The sequence below is a fragment of the Strigops habroptila genome (genome assembly GCF_004027225.2).
Source record: "Strigops habroptila isolate Jane chromosome 13 unlocalized genomic scaffold, bStrHab1.2.pri S16, whole genome shotgun sequence".
NCBI classification, from domain to species: Eukaryota; Metazoa; Chordata; class Aves; order Psittaciformes; family Psittacidae; genus Strigops; species Strigops habroptila.
Genome location: NW_022651054.1, coordinates 11,486,257 through 11,505,634, shown reverse-complemented (window position 1 = coordinate 11,505,634; position 19,378 = coordinate 11,486,257). Strand labels below are relative to the sequence as shown.

Genomic DNA, 19,378 nt, shown 5'->3' with positions numbered 1-19,378 from the left:
CTACCTCCCTTTTCAACCAGCTTCAGGAAGGCAGCCCCAAAAAATCAGCTTGGCTTCAGCTCTTCAACATCCCCAGCTGGCATTTGAGCTCGTGGGTTTTTTGTTTTACAATAAATAACTGGCCTTTCAGCTCACCCATGATTAAAATTAAGGCAAATGCCATAATACTGCATGTCACTAAATTCACATTTGTAAGTAAAATCCAGTCCCCTGGGCCGTGCTTTGAAAACATACATTTGTTGGGTGGTGGTAGGGGCAATTCCAAACCATCTCATGCATTTTAAATCAAGGTAGCACAAAGCATTTTAGTAGTGCCTATTAGAGAGTGGGCATAGGTGAGGAAGGAGTGGAGTAAAACCATTTGGTAACAGAAAAAGCACAGGCTCATGCGGAAGCAGTCATGTGTGTTTCGTTCCACAAAACAAAGTGTGATGCAAAAATGCTCTTCACCTTAATTCTTCAGGAAGGAGCTGAATGACCCAGTATTTATTGCAGCTTCTTATTGGGTTCAAATAAAAACCACTGGACAAGCATTTTTAGATCATTATTTTTTGCCTCCTCTCTACAGACAAGAAAAGTGGGTTTTTCAGTTTTAATTTTGTATTGTTTTTTAGAGCACCAAGGCACGAACCCCACAGAACCTAAGGATTCAGATGAAAGGTACCTGATTTAGTGAAGAATTAGAGTGAACAGCATCTTTTATTTAACTGTAGTGGTGTTATCTGGAACTTCAGCGACATGCAGAAGTCGAGCATGTTGCAAAATGTGAAAGCAAATGGCTGGCAAACCTGCCACAACAGTGTTGTCATTATGCAGAAGGGATGCTGCTGGAGAGACAACCGCCAGTCCAGTCTAGTCAGCAGGAATCACTACTCCAACAGCAGACATACTCTAACTCTACTGTTACCTTCAAGGTTAAATAGGCAAAAGCAGGTATCTGGCAGCTGTTCTAGTGGGATAACTTCAAATTTCCATCACCTGACTAAAGACTAAATTGTGATTCTTATGCTTCAGATCACAGCGTTAGCCTCTTAACATGTGTATGTGGCAGTGTCAGACCTTCCTCCTTTCCATTATCACCCATATCCAGACATGATCATTTAAGACACACAAACTTCCTGAAACAGTATCTTTTTAGAAGGGAAATGATGTATTTTTTGGATTTTCTTTCCATCCATACCTTCAAAGAGCTCTTTATTAACTGGGCTTAACCTGGCTCTTAATTAACTGGGCTGGGCTTTATCAGTTTTTAGGGACTACTTCCCTGGGATAAGCACATGGGCAGCCTACAAGAAATGAGGAGTACCTCCTTGAACATATGTTCTAAACAGAACTTAAGCACTATACAGAGATGCATGGCAATTACTGCCTCCTACCGTCAGTCCCACCAGACCAGGCTAACATCCATCTGGAACCAAAACCACTGGTCTCCTATTTAGAGGTATGAGTATCTCATCTGGAATCAAGACACGTCGTGTTTTTCTTAGGAAACAGAAATACCAGAAAAAGCATGTTCATGCTAGCACAACTAATGAAAAATCTAGACAAGCGCCAAACTTGGGAGCAGTTTCTCTCCTTCCTACTTCCTCTGCAGGCATCAAACTTTTGACAGCTACTTTACAGCCATCTGAATACAGGGAAGATTCTGTTCTTGGTGATACACTCCTGTTATTAGGAAGAGGCGGAGGCTGCTCTTTGGATTGTAACAGGAGCATGCCAGGTTTGGCACATGCACTCGAGAGGTATCAAGGCCAAAAGTCTGGTGATATTAAAGCTGTGCAGTAACTGGTAAGCCTGGAGGGGGAAGAGGTTTCACAGGAACTAGTGGAGGGACTTTGACAACACCTGCCCATCTTCTGCACAACTACAATCCAAGCTGTGCAGGAGGGGGTTGGCCTGGGGAATGGATTATTCTGTACACCATTCAGCTTCCTCCTTGAGAACACAAGGACTTCTCAGTCTCCCAAATTACACTATTAGATCCTGACTACCTGCTAATACACACACTTATTGAGAATACCAACTTAATACATCTGCTATGAATTGCTTTAGAAAAAGAATTAGATGATGGATTTTTGGAGGGTGGAGAGTCTGATCATCTGAAACCCATCTAGCCTAGTGGTGCAAGTTGAATGAAAGCACCTGGCCACAGAAAGGTATTACATCTCCATCCAACCCCTGCACACTTCTGGTACCTTACAGGGGTATCCAGAGTGTAGGAGCACTGGGCTGAAACTGTAACTCCCTACACTTCTGCTCTATTTCGTGAGGACAAAATGGCACACTCCTTTTCTCACTTTGCCCAGCACATCACTACTGCTGCTGCAATGGCTCACCTCTGGCCCTTCCTACACAAGGCAGCTCTCCCCAGACAGTTACACTGTACACAACTAACCCACGGAGGGACAACACAAAGACCTGTTACACTCTCTCCTCCTCCTCCTGTGAGAACATGCTCTAGTAGCCAGCTTTCGTGAGGGAGAGAAGGCTTGTCTGTTCAGCAGCACACACGCTCAAAGGAGAGGGGAGATGCTGTTGTTTCCACTTCCCATAGGCTGTGAGTGCACTCCCAGCCTCTCTGTATTGCCAGCTTCAACTCCAGATCTCATGGCATAAGTGAAATGTTTTTCCTTGTAATAATGCCAACACTGTTGTATGCATCAGTGGAACGAGCTGCAATAGAGCTCTGGGACACAGGGGGAGGAGGATAAAAACCTTTCATCCTATTAGGAGCTGTGAGGTTCCGAGAGCAGATCATTGATAGCATTGCGTGTAGCTTATCTTCCTCCTCCTCATCATCGTCAACAGAGGTAGAACGGCTGGCAGCTAAGTGGTGGTAGTTAATAGTTACTGCTCAAAGAAAATAGTGAAAGAGGAGCATAAGAAGAGAGAACTCGATTCTGTGGGAAAGCTCAAAAGGAACATGTTCAGCAAAGACAAATCCTGCCCTTTTCTTGAAGCTCCTGTAAACAGGTATGAAAAATGAGTTTCTTAACAAAGAAAAGCACGCTCCACCAAACACAGGCCAGCTTGTGACTGTGCACAGGCTGTGTCACACATGTCACCTCATGGCATCAGACAAAGGTCCCAGTGCCAGCCTGCAGTACGTGAGGATGCTTTTTAGCAAAACTCCGTGGGAATTCTAGGCTCAGCTAGCTTCTCTCCTTCACCATGCCCTTACAATGCTGCGGCCTCTTTTCCACTCTGCAACCTGTGCCAGATGCATCTGGACAGCAAACATTCTGCTCCCCCAGCTCTGGCTGGCACTGCAAACATGCAAGGCACAGGCCTCCTCCTCTGGAGGCCCGAGGCAGGAGCCAGCTCGCTCTGTCTGCACTGCACAGGCAGGTCTGTGCTGAATGTGCCCACAGAATCTGCAGTCCCCTTGGTCCAGGCAAAGGCAGAACATGCTTTTGCTGGTGTGTGCATGAACTTACCTGTGCAAATCCAGAAGCCCTAATAAAGCATGGCCACCACTGCGGATCAGTCCCCTGGGTAAGGAGGGTTCAGTTGAGATGTCTGCTTTTCCAGTAAGTCCCAATATGAGCAGTAAATCCAATTTCCCTGTAAACTTTAGGGTCTGATCTCCTGGGTAATTCGTGCTTCTTTTCCAGGGGGACTAAAACTGAACATGCTGTTTGAAAACTAGCTCAAATACCTCTTGCATGTAAGGAATTTGTATTCACTGATGACATGAGGTGGTTTGGTGTTTGGGAATTCATTTAGTTTCCTTGGAAGGCCTTTATTTATTCATTATTAAGTTCTTGCTTCCAAAGCCAGGAAAACTTAGCCCAGGGAGTTCTTGGGGTACTTTAAGAGATGAGTTTATGGGGTTTTTTAATAACAACATTATGAGCAAGCAGTGTGGCCAATAAAAATATCCTCACTTCGGGAGCAAAGCTGCTCTTGGCTAGTCAAGCAATCCTTTTGCTTTTAGTCTCAGTTTGCAAGCCCAGGGGAGTATTTTGAAACCTTCCTCTGCAAAACACAGAGTAAATATCCTCTAAGATAACAAGTTTCACTGCATTAAGGAAACCTACAATAAGCTGTACCTGCTGATCACAGTTATCACCCAGTGAAATTCAGTGATAGGCTTTTGTTTTCCCTATAACCTGGCTTGTCTGCTCCCTTCAGTTACTTCCCAGGATATTATTCAAGGTGGTCTTAGGGTTTTGATTTGGTTTGGGGTTTTTTTGGTGGGTTGGTTGGTTTTTAACAAAGCAGAACAAAGGCACTTACTGTTATCATGCTTGTGTCCTGGATAGATAATTCTGAACACATAGTCTGTACAAGTGTCTTCAGCTGCAGTCTCCTCCAGGTCCACTGACTTGTTGCTGTTCCGTTTTCGAAGCTTTGGAAATACTTTACCCTAGAGAGAATAACAATTCCATACATTCAGCTATGAATGACTAACAGAGCACAACAAACTAAGTACTTCAGACCTTTCACATCTTAAAACTAAACTTCCAATGTTGGGACAAGGTGAGGGAGAAAACAACAGTAGAATCATATGCAGCAGATGGTTTAGGGGTACTTAACACTACTTTTCTGTGTAATAAAACACAGGTTTTTTTTGTAATCCATAGGAGTTGGGCACCAGCTTCTTCAATAACCCAAACCTCTGACAGGAGGTATGACCCAGTCCGTTTGATTCTGAGCCCTTTATTGTTTGGGTTCATATTTTAATACAACAGCAGATTTGAGTTCATTGCTCAGTGGGGTAATAAAGGTACGAACAATTCTTACAGACTATCTGTATAAGAATCAAATTGGACTAAATAGGGTTATTTTGCCTCCCTTTTTACTATAAAGCAGCTGGAAATCAATGCCTGGACTCTGTGGAGCAGGATGATGCTGGTTGAACGAAGACATTAAGATCAGCCCTATATACTACAAGCAGCTCATCAGAAAAGGCAGTACCTTGCCCTGTTGGGACCACAGTGGTGGTTCCAGCTGGCCACGAGGCAGAAGACCATTCTCCAGACAGGAAAGGAATGCGAGGAGGTGACCTCCTTGGGGGAAGTGCAGCGGAGGTCTCTGGGTTCCATCCTGACTCACCAAGACTAATGTCCATCTGCTTTCTGCTGCAAAGGAGGACAAGGGGAGTCCACACTGTTACATCGGAACCTTGATTTTTTGCTCTTACCTTCTAAGTAAATTTTATTTGTGATCATCTCTAAGTAGATAAACCTCTGTAAGCCCCAGAAATTTAGGGATATCTCAGTCCTTTAGACCTAAAGAAGCCCCAGATAGAAGCAAACTATGACAGGCCTCATGCAGAAACATTTAAAGTGATTCTGAACACTAATATCCTAAATAATACAGGAATAACTAAACTAAGTCTCTGGTGTATGACATAACTTGACAAAGGACACACAATTCAGAATGAAAACCAACCTAATGGATGTAACCAGAGGCTGTCAGCTTTACTCTTGTGAGAATTGCTAAGTCACGCTCCTTGCTGTAAATTTTTCTCAGCTATCTTCACTGTCACTAGAAATTTAGAACAAATAAGGAAAACCACCCTGGGCTCCGGATACTCCTTTATTAAGCACAATGATCTGCATCATGTACAACTGTCAAAAGAATGTAAGTGAATTAGGTTCTTAACTTCCTTTTCCAAAACTGAATGAATGAGGCATTTGGAGCCACCCGGGTAAAGGGGGACTCTCCAAGAGCAGGATGTACTCTGCAGCATGGCTGTGCAAGTTCCAGTCTGGTAGCTAGGTGCTGGGCAGGACCGCCAAGTGTCTGTCATCTTGTGCAAACAGGAAAAATCATGTTGTGCATATGCCTGGCACCCGATACTGAAACAGCTTTCTCAGTGAAGAACAGCACAGGCTGTCATGTTCCACGTTTGTCATTTAATCCCCTTTCCCTAAGGAACTGCCACAGAGCAGAGTGGTGATGCCTCTGACCATCAGTCAAACACAGGACAAGCACAAAGTGTCCTGGGGAAGCTGATCAAAGTGAGGCAAATGGACTTGAATTAACATTGCCATCCTGTACCAGCTAGGATTCCAGATTTTAACACTCATCCCCATATATCCGTAACTAGTTAGACTTGTTAATGACACTGAGGGAGGAAAAGCAATCACTCAAGTGGCAATCCTCTGCTTATGTATTTTAAAACAGCACACAAACTGTCTTCTAAAACAGCCTCCTTTTGCAATAAAGCCCTAACAGGCACCACATAAAAAGGCAGCAGCATTAACATTCACCTGGCAGAAAGGGGCTTTGGGAGTGCCCCATGAGAAGAAGGTTTATGCTTACGTTGCTGATGGCAGTGAATGCAGACGATCTGGCTGAGTGGCACTATTAACGCGTAGTCCCAGTAAACACTAGGAGGGAAGGAAAAAGTGCAGGAAACATTTTTTTCCATATTCAGAAGTGTTTGTGGTTCCAGGCACCCAATAAAACACTCTGCTAAGTTAATAACTGCTCATTAAACTTGGCAAATTAGTAGTCAAATAAAAGGCCAAGGAACTAGTTCAACACAGTGGAAGGAAGGGACCAGCCTTCCCATAACCTCCCTTTCCCTCTTCACCTCCCTGTCTTCCCCACTGCCCCGCACCAGCTACAGCAATGCGCTGGCTAAGACTAAAGCGCCTGGGGCACAGGCTGTGCGATGGTCTCTTGGCTGGGTCTCAGGACAGATGGGTTCAGTTCTGTCTTGCACACATGATTTATGGGCAGCAGCATGTAAATGCACTGGGGCTCGAGCTTCCAGATTAAACACGGGGAACAGCTCTGAATCCTTCCAAGAACAACCAAAGCAGAGTTCAGCAATAAGAGCAAGGGTAGAGGGCTTTCAGAAAAAGAAATGGTGTGGAAGAAGCATTCGAGAGCAGTGTTCTGAGGTTGAAGCAGCATTCCCTGAGGAGACATACCTGCCTGTCTTTCTGCTGAAGCAGAATGCCAAATTAGGTGAATAACTGATCTAATGAAAGACAAGGACGTTGCATGTCTCTCTTTTGAGGCTGAAATTAGCCATGCTTGCTAAGTGATTTGTGACCCTCTGAAGGGAGGTACTAGGCTTGTGATTATGGGAGGTAGTGTTGAGCCTTTTCTCCTGAACACCTGGAAAAGCAGACTTTTGTTTTCCTTTTGAAAAGCCCTTATATCCGAGTGCATTACAGGACCTTTGGAAAGTGGCAAAACAGGAACAGAGCCCAAGCTGTGTGACACCTCAACTTATACACTATTCACAAGTGCTTCAATTAAATCAGCCTTGTTACACTTATGTCATATTGCCAAGTATACAAGAAATAAACACCATGAATTCTTCCAATCTTCTGAATGCAGCAACTACCTTTTCTCCAGCTCTGAATCTCCAAGGGTTCCATTCATCAGCTGATTTGGAGTCCATTTTAATGTCAGACTATCTGCTGACTGATGAAGGGACAGATACCCAGGAATTGCCTCCAAGTCATCTTTCTGTTCACAGAAGAAACAAACAGGCAATTCAGGTGACTCAAGTGCACAACTGTAATTGTCATGTTCCAGTCTTCCTATGCCCCACAAGTTCCACAGCAGGGGATTATCTAGGAACTGCTGGGGGAAACCTTAACACCAAATGTATTGGTATTTAATACTGGGGGAAAAAACACAAGCCTGTTATATCCTTATTCACACTACTGACCTCTCAAGTCACAGCCAGGCAGCAGCTGTGTCTATTGGCCCAAACTCAGTGTACTCACCGGCTGGACTAAGACATTGTTTTTCCCATACAAAAGGTGTGTTCGGGAATTCTGGTGCAAGGACTCCACATACTCTCGTGCCGAAGCAGCGAAGCGATCTTCCGATGTGCTCCCACTTGAGTGTCGTTTCCGGATCTAGCACACACACAGACACAGGCAAAGCAGATGAGGTAGGGCAGGAATGACCATACCAGCAGGCCAATAAAACAGGAACAGTTCCATTTAGACCAATCTCTGTAGACTGGAACATCTCCTGGAGCCAGGAGACCTTGCAGAGAAATGACCTAGAGTCTTGCTCACCCCTGAGCAAATAAACCCACAATTCTTTGTGAACTACCTGGTCAGATCACAAGTGTCAAAAGCCACAGAATTTAGACCTGGATCTCAAACTTTTCTACATACAGATAAAGAGGACGTATGGGCCCAAATGGACTTCTAATCTCTGTAAAGGCTCCATTACAGAAGAGAAAAGAAAGCTTGCTCTAGATTCAGATCTCTCCCCCCTGGGGCTGTTTTTATTATCGACCTGTGCCTTAACTCAGAAATAGCTGCACAGTAAATACCTACTCCCAGGGCTGGGCGCTTCGAAGGAGAGTCTTGGCGGCCGTGTACTCCATGGATCCGGTGTCGCTGAACAAGCTCATCTGCTGAAGGGTCTGTCCAATAGTGATCTGCTGTCTTCAGCTTGGTGTACTCCAGAGCACATGGTCCAACTAAGGAAACAGCCCCAGAGAGAAACCTTCTGAGTCTCTTCAGAAACATACTTAAGTCTTATCCTGCTGGCCAAGTACTGAATGTGAGATTTCCTTCTCAAGCCAAGTGACTATTGATGATCACTTAATGATCCTACAGGATCAGCCCATAATACAGACAATACATATAATAACATATCAGGTCCTATTATCTAGGACTGTATAAAAACATTCCTGTAGTGCTCTGCAATAGCAGCATTAGTAATTACAATCTGCTAGCAAGCATTCAGTAAAAAGCCATTCCCATTGCGTTCTCTGTTCCAATTATTATTAATTAATAATAAAACCAGATGACTGGTCTCTACTGGTCTTGTAAGCAACAAAATATCATCTTCTATGTTGTTCTGAATAGTTAAAACTACATGCAAGGGATAAAAACCACTATTTGACATAATACAGAATGTTTTGAGAAGCATTTTCTTTACATGCATAAGAAGTAACTTTGCAAGAACTCACCTAGGAGAGAAGCCAGTATCGGGCCACAGACAGGATCTGCCAGTAAAGCTTCTTTTTCGTAGTATTTACTGGGAATAAAAGATCAGAACCCAGTTAAAAACACTGGTGGTTATTTTTAAAAGCTCTTGTGCCTCCTAGTAGTGCAAGTCCATTGACTTTAAAAATCCCATGTGTTCCAGGGAGGGTGCCAAAGGAAGCACTGAGATAAGGGCAGGAAGCCAGCCAGGCTGCTGTTAACCTGACAAGTACTTCAGCATTGGCTGTGGCCCCAGCAGTCAGTGGTGTGTGCAGGGGGAAGTGTGGCTACTCAAGTCACGTCCCAGCTCAGACTTCACACTTAAAAACCAAGGCCAAACACTCATCTCAAGAGCAAACTCAAACAATTAAATTACCTGTATAAAAGGGAAGATTTCAGAGTTCTAAGAGTTTTACTAAGGCTGAAAATGGGATCTAGGCTGTACAACTGGAGTGCTGTGCATGTACGGAAGCAGAACACATTAACATAGCTTCCAACAACAAAATTTGGTGATAAAAACCCAATATATTTAAATAGTTAGACACAGGACCAAAGGGATCCAAACCCCTTGTATTTCCTGAACTGGATGGGTAAAGGAAAAGCAGTTGCTAGGATTACCTAGAAGCCACTGATGCAGTGCATCTCCTCTAAAAGCTCTAATGGAGCTTGACTGGCTCATCCAGTGATCTTGTAAAGAAGAAACGTTGTGTTGGGTTTGCAGATAAAGAAGGCATTTACAACATGGTGTGTTCTGAACTATTTTTAAAGTTCATTAAAATATAAGAAAGCTGTGGAGAAATTAATTTAGCCCATTTTAGACATCTGCTATAGAACATTTCCTATACTATATCGATAACATGGACTAGATCTCCGTGGAGCATAAAAGAAGCCTAGAACAATCAGTTCAATAAACCTATGCTCCAGACTTCTATATGTAAGATGACCACCACCCCTACTCTGGATCTGTGTTCTGCCCTTCATCAGCTGTGTAACCTCAGGCAAGTCACTTCCTCTCAGAATGCTCATCCTACCTCCTCTATTTTGGAACTGAGCTCTTGAGAGGCAGGAGCCTGCCTTTTGCTAAATGTGTTTACCCAGTATATTTGATCTGGGGCTTTGGGCACTAATGCAATATGAAGACAAACAATAACTCTCTGCAAGCAATTTTGTCAGTTTTCCACAGGGACCAAGCGATGCACACATTCTTAAACATCTATCTGTGAGGAATAATCTTGAAACACTGTCAAGAACAATGCACTACTGGAATAGTAGCTCTTGCAATGACCCCAGTCTTCCCATCACAGCAAAATAAGTCAGGCAAAGATGACTTATAAAAGCACAGAGCCAAAACAACAAAGCACCCAGATTTCTTTAACAGTCCTTATCCTCTGGTGTCTCTTCCACTAGATGGGGCTCAAACTCTAAACCACCTTCTCTTCCTCAAGAGCAGAACTTAAACATGGAGCATTTGAGCAGTAATGTCACAAAAATGCACGAGAACAAGCCTAAGGTTTTATCCAGTAACTCTTCCTGCTCTAAACTAATTTTCCCTTCTTTCATCTACTACTGTAAGAGAATTCCACTAAGGTGTAGGTCCCATTAGAATTTGGGCACCTAATATACTTCAAGTTATTTTTTTAGCTGATTTCTGGGAAGACGTATGGCTGTTAACAGTTTTTGTAAGTCTGAAACACCATCAATGACTCAAACCTTTTTTCTAAAGGCCTGTGCAGTTGGTTTTCTTCTCTCCAGAAGTCTGCACCACAGAATTTTGCAGAAGACTTTTGATTAAATCCCTTCTTGCAGATAACTGAACGCACCAGTCTGACAAAATCCTGTGCTTCTGATTCTGTCCTTACCTGCAGTTATCAACAATATACTGCACAATCTTGTCGAGCACTTTCTCAATCAGTGCTGTCCGAACCCATATGTGTTTGATGGCCTGAGGTGTCAGGACAGGAGTTTTGCTTGTGGTTGAGCCCTGCCTCTTGAGAGGTTCCTGCCCATTTGGTTGATTTTTCCTGCAAAAGGAGACAAAGTAAAATTGTCAGAATTCAGACTCTGCTCATAGGAAGCTCTCCAGTGAAGGGCTGCGTGGAGAGGTGTTGGAATGCACAGGCTGAAATTAATAAGGCTGTAAATGCATTGCAGACCATACATCTCGAATGAAAAAGCAACAAAATGCCAAGTGTAGCAGAAAATAAGTGGCATGTGATGAACAGAAGCTTGCTTCTTATCAGAAAAAGCTTCATACTCAGTTGGGAAAGCCACAGGGAGAATGGTAAAAAGAAGAATCTTGTCTCCCAGCTTTGTCTGGTACCTCAGGCTGAAGCTAGCCACGACCCCAAGGTGGCACACAACTGTTTAGCATGAGATATTCACACTGAGGGCAGAAGCATGGAGCAGGATTTGAGATAACAGAGGCAGAGCTTTTCTAGGGACCTCCTGCCATACCATCTCCAGGCACTCCTTGGGCACAGACCCATCTTTTCGCTCCCTCTGTTAAGCACCATATATAGCTGTAGCACAGTCTGTGCTAGTGTCTTGGCAGTGAGAGCCTATCTCCTACCACCTACAGAACAACAACAAGACAACTAAGAGATAAGCAACATCAAACTGAGAAACTAGAAGTATAGCAAATGAGCATCCAAAGCCAGCTGGGAGCTTGCTTACAGCCAAGACCCCCTGCTTGTTCCTACAGCATAAGCCAGCACAGCAACAGGTCCACCTCAGAAATGAGAAGCTTAACGCTGCCTTTTGGAGGCAGGGTGGCAAGGTGGCTGTACAGAGCACAATCACTCCCCAAGGGTGGCTGTAAACCACAACACGCGGGCTGCTCAGCACAGTGCTCTCTGAACCACACGGGAATGGTCCTTCCTCTCTGTGGAGTTATCTGCTGCCCACAAAATCTACTTTTAGTGACAGTCCCTAAAGAGACAAAGTTTAACAAACGTGGCCAGGAAAGGTCCCTTTGCACCTACCAGGCAGTGTCTGTATCCTCGCCATGCTGCACGCACACCGTGTGAATTTTGGTGATGAGCAGAGCTCAGCCTCACCTGCTCTCCACCTGCTGCTGCAGGTCCTGCACTTTCTTGCATATGTCCCCAGCTATCGCATACGTCTTGCCAACCTTGGTGAAGAGAGCAGCCACCTTGTCAGTGAGCAGGAAGCCGGCAGCCCTGCGCTTCAGCATGTGCAGGAGACACGCTTCCACCACACCTACGAGAAAGGGAGGGAGATGAAGTGATGGGTACTGCTGTCCTTTGGTCTTCTCTTTGGTGATTGTCATCTGCTAACACCCACTGGTCAGATGTGAAGAGAATAGAGCCGGGGGGGGGAGGCAGACAGAAAGATAGACCAGATCTCAAAACTGGATGAAGCAAGTGTGTGTCTAATCTATGAAAACAAGCACCTTGTAAGTTGCAGATAATGTCAGTCCATAAATGAACCACAGGACTGAACATCTCCCTCTATTTTCACCCCATTTTACACATCACTGTGAAAGAGTTCCTGATTCTACTGAAAATGAACCAAAAGCAAACTCTCTACTCAACTCCTTGTGGCAGAATCAGTTCCCTGAGCTCAAGACAGAATGAGCTAGAAATCTGCTTTTACTGATGATCTCTGTTTTGAACACAGGCTCCTATTTATCTTTGTGAGTTGCTGCATCCATTTCCTCCACTTCTGGTCTGATGTTTGCAATGAAAACTGAGGAACTGAGAAGAAAATGTAGTACTCCTACAGCCTGAGAGGGAATACAGAAGCAGCCAGACCTACAACTACAACAGATCTGCCCGTGAGGTTTGTTTTGCAAACCTTACTGTAACATGCTCTGATGGTCACCAGGAAAAGACTGCATTGCACTACTCCAGCCTGGCAGGACTGTGCATCAGAGATCTGAACAGCTCTTATTTAAACTGCTGCAGGGAAAAGAGAAATACAAATAACAAAACAAAATAAACCCCAAGCTTTCCTTGTCTACCGGCTTTTAAATGGAGACTGCAGATGACTCATCCAGTCAGCACTGCCCATGAAAAGGAATGAAGGAAACAGACCATTTCATTCACAGGGAGGGGAGCAGAACAACTGTGCTGGCAAGGTGTGCACTCACTGAAACCCACGCAGGCACAGCAGCCTGCAGAGAGGGCTGGAGCTCAGCAGCAGTGATGCTCTCCTGTGCTGAATGACAGCAGGCAGTCCTGCACTCAACTGCAGTTACAATTGCCACATTACGTGTTACAAAGGGTCCTCCATCTGCTCTGACACACACTGCACCTCTCCCGAGCTTCGGCAGCGAGCTTCCATAGAAGGCAGTGTTTTGTTGCGCTTTAAGCCCAATGCTGTCATGTGCTGAGCAGTTCCTGAAGACTCCCCCTCCTCACCGTACTTAATGGCCTCCGAACCCCATAACACCTGAAAGCCTGGCCTCAGAAAGACCCATCCTCACTGCTCAGTCCCTGAGGATTAACCTAAGTTGCAGGGAATGGCACAGACACACTGCCTGCGTTCAGCCAGCCGGGAAGCTACAGAGTCGGGGGATCACAGGATGTGTCTGCGTTAAACAGCATCAGCATAAACATCCCCTTCGTCTCCACTGCTACCCCATTTCTTTGTTTTGTGAGACTGAACAACCTGCTGAATTAACGAAAACATTAGGAGAAGCATTTATGAGGTATTAATAACTTCACGTTTTGTGTCTTCTCACACTGGAAAAGAGAAAGCTCTAATTGGCTTCCTGCTATCACTCACTACACAAATTACCCTAATGCGTGTTCAGAAAGCACAACCGTTTGCTCCTGGAGTGTAGAAAACAGCACTAGAAAAGCAAATTGGAAATGTGCTGCAGGATAACTGTGCCACTCCTCTGCTTTCAGCTGTGAAGGCAGATACGTTTTTAAGGTAAGTAACATTGGATAAAATCTGACAAAAGATAAAATTTCCATGGACAGCCCTAATTTCCCTATGAGGCCACCAGTGGAATGCAATACGGATGGCTTGGGGATTTGGGATTGTTAATTTTTAACCATTTTTACCAAAATACAACTAACCTGAGTTAGCAAAGCCAAGTCTTCTAATTGTATACCCCAAATTAATTGTCTGTAAAATAGAGAAGCCAACATTCTCTCTTCTCCTCCTTCCTAGTCCTAAATTTGTTTAGGCAGCAAATTCTTCACAAGAAATGTGATACATTCCCTTATTGTACAACCTATATGAGAACTCTGCAACTCCATCTTAAAATGAAACAAGAACCATGTACTCTCCTCAAGCTGCCTAATGTGAAATGTCACATAAAGCTGTTGGCAAGCCAGAAGCCAGGATCGTGATGCATTGTGCTGTGACCGGCTTCTTCCAACACTTCAACAACAGCTACAACTCAAACAAAGCCAGGGAAACCCCACGCATGCAGCCACCCTCCAGTAAAGAGACGGACAGTATGTCACTGTGTTTCTCCTGCCCATCATGCCCCCAAGAGGAGAACACCAAAAACCCCTCCGTGATCAGGGCTTTGTGCAGCTGGCCCAGGGCTATAATAGGATGACTGTCCTGGCATTTCTTACTGCTGCTTGCAAAGAGGGTCCTGCCTGCACTGAATCCAGGGGGGTCTGAGCCCAGGGGAAGCAAAAACCAGACTGAGATGTTGTATGGTCACACTGGAGCAATGGCCTCAGCTTTGCAGGCTCCTGAGCTCAGGACATGAGCTTGGCTGCGTCAAGGCTACCAAGCAGAGTCTGACGCTGCTTCCCACGCTGATGTGCTTCCCAACCAGAACTACTGACTCAGAAGACAACCACCCCCTGCTTTTTCATCCCTATTATGCACAAAAGCCTGAGCATGGCACTGTTCCCCGAAAGGAGGACCAGGACACACAGGCACATCCCTGCTTGACCCCTCTCAGCAATCAGCTTATTCCAGGAAACATCCGCTGCAATCAAAGGACATCGGTAGGTGGCAAAGGCAGTGCCCGTGCTCTCACACAAGTGGGAGCCCGGTGCTGATGACATCTCTGTGAGCGAGGCTGCTTCTACTCAGAGGAAGAGGGAGCATCTGTGTATCTAACACAGAAGCAGCAGCGGGGGCGAGCGCTGCTAGGTTGCCCACAGGGTTTTGCAAGGCCAGGTAGAGCGGCACGGGAAGAACAAAGAGTGATGACAGCCTGGGGATGTTCTTCACATCACAGCCACAGATCCTGTCTAGCAACCATCACAACAACTCCTAACCCAGCTGCTGTTTTGCTCTGTCTTTCAATTAGAAATAAAGAAAACGAAGAAAGCAAGGCAGCTTCCCGGATGCCTGGAGCCACGCAGCAATAATTGCTTCCAAATCTTAAATGAAGCAACCTGCCTTCAAAAATAACTGCAAAGAAGTACACTGCGGTTGCTCAGGAAACGGGATCTCTTCCCACCTTCCCTGGTGTGGGGTTTTTTCTTTCTTTAAAACAATAAAATATTAATGAAACAAATGTAGTGGAAAGCACAGCAGGCACAGCTCCATCAGTAACACACGCTGCAGCTGCCATGGAGGGCGATCTCCACAGCGACCGGCCCCACGGCCCCACCATTTAATTATTCCATCGTGACATTTCTCATCACAAGGACTTGGCATAACATCAGTCCCCAGGTGACTGTAATGTATGTGTGGTGGTTGTTTGCAACGGGAGAGACACTGGAACTAGCTGCTGGATTGCCTCAAAATGTATGTTCCAAGGGATGAGAGATAAATACATCATGTCCAGGTCTACATGTCCAGCACCCTCAGGTCTGGGTCCAGGTTACAGTCCCATCCTGTGTGACCTTCAAGTCACTTCATTCTCCTCTACGTCACCCACAGACTGAGGTTAACAGTACTGTCTGACTCCAACTTTTCTCTTCGGGCTCCTTTACACAATGGAATTATCCCAGAAGAGCTCACTGACTTTACATTCACACCCAACCTAATCCACATTAGCTTTCAAACACACGGTGGCTTTTATCCAGTTAATGTGGGAAACATTGGAGGAGAGCAGTGCATCCTGCAACACAGATGCCCTCCTATTCCAACCCGGGGGACGGTACAGATGTCACCTCTGAGCACTGAGCAGGGAGGCAGCCCTCCAGCACAGCGAGGGGCACAAGAGCTTCACAGCACATTAGCTAAAGAGGTCAGTGGCCTGGAAGAGCCAAGGAGGGCTTCTTGCTTGCTGTGTGCCCAAAGGCAGACACCGAGCTCCCTGCACAACCACATTCTCCTGCACACACACAGAGCCAAGCTCAGTCAACAAGGGAACTTGAACATCCTGAACAACCTGCAGAAGGAACACCTCAAGCTGCAGAATCTTTTAAAAGACATGAGAGGACCGCGAGAGTGGTGCTCAAACGGCTTTACAGAGAGGACATAACAGTATTTGAGGACATCTCCTTAGCTCCACTTGCCTTTTCCCTTTTCCTCTTCCACAACACTTAGATTTCTACTTTATAAGCATTGGATTGAAACAGCAAAAGCAAACATTTTACAGCGAAACAAACCAGCATTTACAAACTCTTCTTCCTGAAAACCTCCCCATCTTTGCAGTTAGGCTGCTCACGCTTCTTGCATTCGGTAATCTGCATGGGAATCAGTGTTGTTTCTTAGCCAGCTCTTGGATTTAAATCAATTCCCCCCGGCAGGCTCTTGGCGTTCATCTGGTAGGCTTGTGGGGGTTATAGACAGAGGAACCTTTGGGACAGGAAAATGAAGTTATTTACCTACTTTAAAGAAAACTAACAATTTTCCCCTTTCTGGAATCTGACACTAAAAAGTGATGAAGATTCAGCTGTTTCTGTAGGAACTGAGTGTCAGAAAGACATCAACAGGTAGTTTGGTGTAAAACCAGGTAATTTATACACACATACACATGCTTTTATTTATTTACACAGGTAAATAACTACTATGAGCTCTCTGAGCACAGCACAATGCGAATGTGATCCGAGACTGCTGCTGTCACTATACTTACAACAGCGAGTACATACAAACACTGAGTACAGAAAACCGCAGACATTCACTGCGTGTAGATGTGAAGAGGAGCACTGCACTTGGAATAAATCAGCAGAGCCCAGGTAATTCCCTTGTATGGTTCATCTGACAGCAGCCATCCAAAATTCATTAACTCCAGCCAGTTTTGAGGAACATCCCCTGCAGTAGCCACTGTGAATTTAATTAAGTGCAGGTACATTATTGATTTATAGCTCAAATAATCACAGTCCCCAACACACTTTGGAAATGTCACTGGTTTATGCCTTCAACAAGGCTGCTTCTTGCAGGTCAGGTGAACAAGTTCAGTTTTCTCCTTTTTTGCCTTTATGAAAATCTTGACATGACTTAATGGAATGTGAAACAAGAGAGCTCTAGGGACTGGGCTGGAAGGGTGGTAAGCAGTGAAAAGCAGGATTATTTATGGGGTTTATTTAGCAGATGAGATTTTCCTTAGACAGGAAGAAATACCACAGCTAAATACCTTGTTTTCATGGAAACTGCACGGGGAATTGAATTCATGAGGCTGAAGGGAATAAGAACAAGTGAAAAGAGAAGGATGGTAAAGAAGCAGTCAGCTGCTCATGATCTCCAGCTGCTGTTGCTTTACCTCGCTAGTCACAGAGCTGCCTGGTTTGAAACCAACTTTATTACCAAGTTATAGCATGCTATGGCATTGAGAAATGTATACTGACTAGATGAGATATCCAACTGTACCTGCTTGCCAGCAAATGACTGCAGAGGAGATATCCAAACCTGCTCCTTTGTCCAAAGGGTACTGCTTTGGCCATTTTATGGAAGACAGAAAACATCAAGCATGTTTTTAAGTCTCAATCCACATTTGACATTCTGTCTTCAAATGCCAAGGACTGTAGACTCACCAGATGTAACTGCACTGCAAATAAGGGGCTTCATGTCACAAATCCAAGTGTGCTCATGGGACACCAGGCAAGGATAACAAGAGAGCTGTGCTACAGCCAAGCTGTCACTCCAACCCACCTCACCTGATCTTCAATACACCATTCATCAAACCAAGCATACAACAACCCCTGCGACTGAGATGGGAGGATTCCCTCACCTATCAGCACAAAAAGCACCAGAAAAAGTGGTTCATTTTGAACTAGTGTTCCTCAGACCTCTGGTGCTGTGATTTAAATACCATAGTACAAAAAGTAAAGTCCAATTAAATACTTTCTTTATAATCACAACCTCAAGCTAATGCCTCAGTGGTTAAATACAACTCATGCTTCATGGCTGGGCATCCCTGAATAGCTACATGCATCACAGTTATCTGTGCTGATGCGTTTCTTCCATTGACGATGCACAACTTCAGTACTTTCTTTTAGCACATACCCATTTTTCATTTCCCCACAAGGCTGTGGACATGTGAAGCTTGCAGCCTCACTGCAAGGCTGGTATATTTATTACACAGTGTTATTTACAACAGCCCTACCATGGTTGTATTGGACAACAGCAGCACTGCTAAGAGATGGTATCTTAGGGAGTTAAAAGGCCCTGTATTTCTGCTGCAGCTCTTATTCTGACTGGTGAGCTGAGAAGTCAAGATGCCCAATGTTAGATCAACTGGGAGGGCAAACTGTTTTCATTTTCATTTCAAGCTGCAAAATTAAGACCTTTAAAGTATCTATCACTTTTATTAGTGTTTGTTAAAGCACTAATGTAGCAAATCACTTGGAATCCATGCAAAGGAAAATAGCAAGGTGATAGGTGCTAGGAGAACACCAAGTATTTCTGTTTTACAACAGCACAAAGAGACATTATGTGTGCTTAGGCCTGCACAAAACTAGGTCCTGTGTAACTGCAGGGAGAGGGAGTTTCTGCCTTTAAAGAATCCATCAGTAAAATTGCACTTGATGACTACCAGAAAAAAACCCTTTCATTTCACTTTCGGAGATTACATGTGAGAGGAGAGTCACTCTTACAGAAATGCTGAAAACACACTATAAAAGAATTATTTAATTTGAAAACTCTCCTTACAGTTAACTGGATGGTTTGAGTCCCTATCAGGAGAAAGCACCTTTCCCCTGGACACAAGGTAAAACCAGCAGTTACTGGAACCTGTTGGTAACTGCTGTTACCAACTGTTGCTGTTGTTGCTGTTAACCAACACTGTGTGGTTTCGTGGTTAAGTTCACCTGGACTCCAGCTATGTGTGCTTTGCTCTGCTGCACGGACTCCTATCTTCAACAAACCCCTTGGGGGCTAAAATATCTAAATGGACAATCCCCAGCTCTAAAGATAGCTCTGGCTGGGAAACATCAGGGCTGGGAGTTAGTGACTGCTCCTCTTTAAATCTTCACCATGAAGCTTCAAGGATCTCAATAACCCTCAGAAAATGGAGGTGTTTCCATTAAACACTGTTAAGGGTAAATCACAATTACTGAGGTTTCTCTAAATAACTGAATATGATCCAATTCAATGGCCCACGACTAAAGTGAAATGTTCAG

General features: G+C 44.6%; 1 protein-coding gene across 6 annotated transcripts in view; it reads right to left on the bottom strand.

The window, feature by feature from the left end:
• SGSM2 (small G protein signaling modulator 2) overlaps positions 1 to 19,378 on the bottom strand; it is a 47,748-nt gene that overhangs the window by 14,404 nt on the left and 13,966 nt on the right. For 2 of the 6 annotated variants that reach the window (XM_030472758.1, XM_030472760.1), the window contains exons 3-12: positions 11,981 to 12,143; positions 10,784 to 10,945; positions 8,909 to 8,976; positions 8,268 to 8,413; positions 7,701 to 7,835; positions 7,313 to 7,437; positions 6,274 to 6,341; positions 4,921 to 5,084; positions 4,240 to 4,369; positions 2,716 to 2,850 (exon numbers count right to left, since the gene is read on the bottom strand). In XM_030472758.1, the coding sequence (XP_030328618.1) occupies positions 2,716 to 2,850; positions 4,240 to 4,369; positions 4,921 to 5,084; positions 6,274 to 6,341; positions 7,313 to 7,437; positions 7,701 to 7,835; positions 8,268 to 8,413; positions 8,909 to 8,976; positions 10,784 to 10,945; positions 11,981 to 12,143 (1,296 nt within the window). The remainder of the gene's footprint in view (positions 1 to 2,715; positions 2,851 to 4,239; positions 4,370 to 4,920; positions 5,085 to 6,273; positions 6,342 to 7,312; positions 7,438 to 7,700; positions 7,836 to 8,267; positions 8,414 to 8,908; positions 8,977 to 10,783; positions 10,946 to 11,980; positions 12,144 to 19,378) is intronic. The other 4 variants (XM_030472763.1, XM_030472762.1, XM_030472759.1 and 1 more) reach the window with 3 other exon arrangements.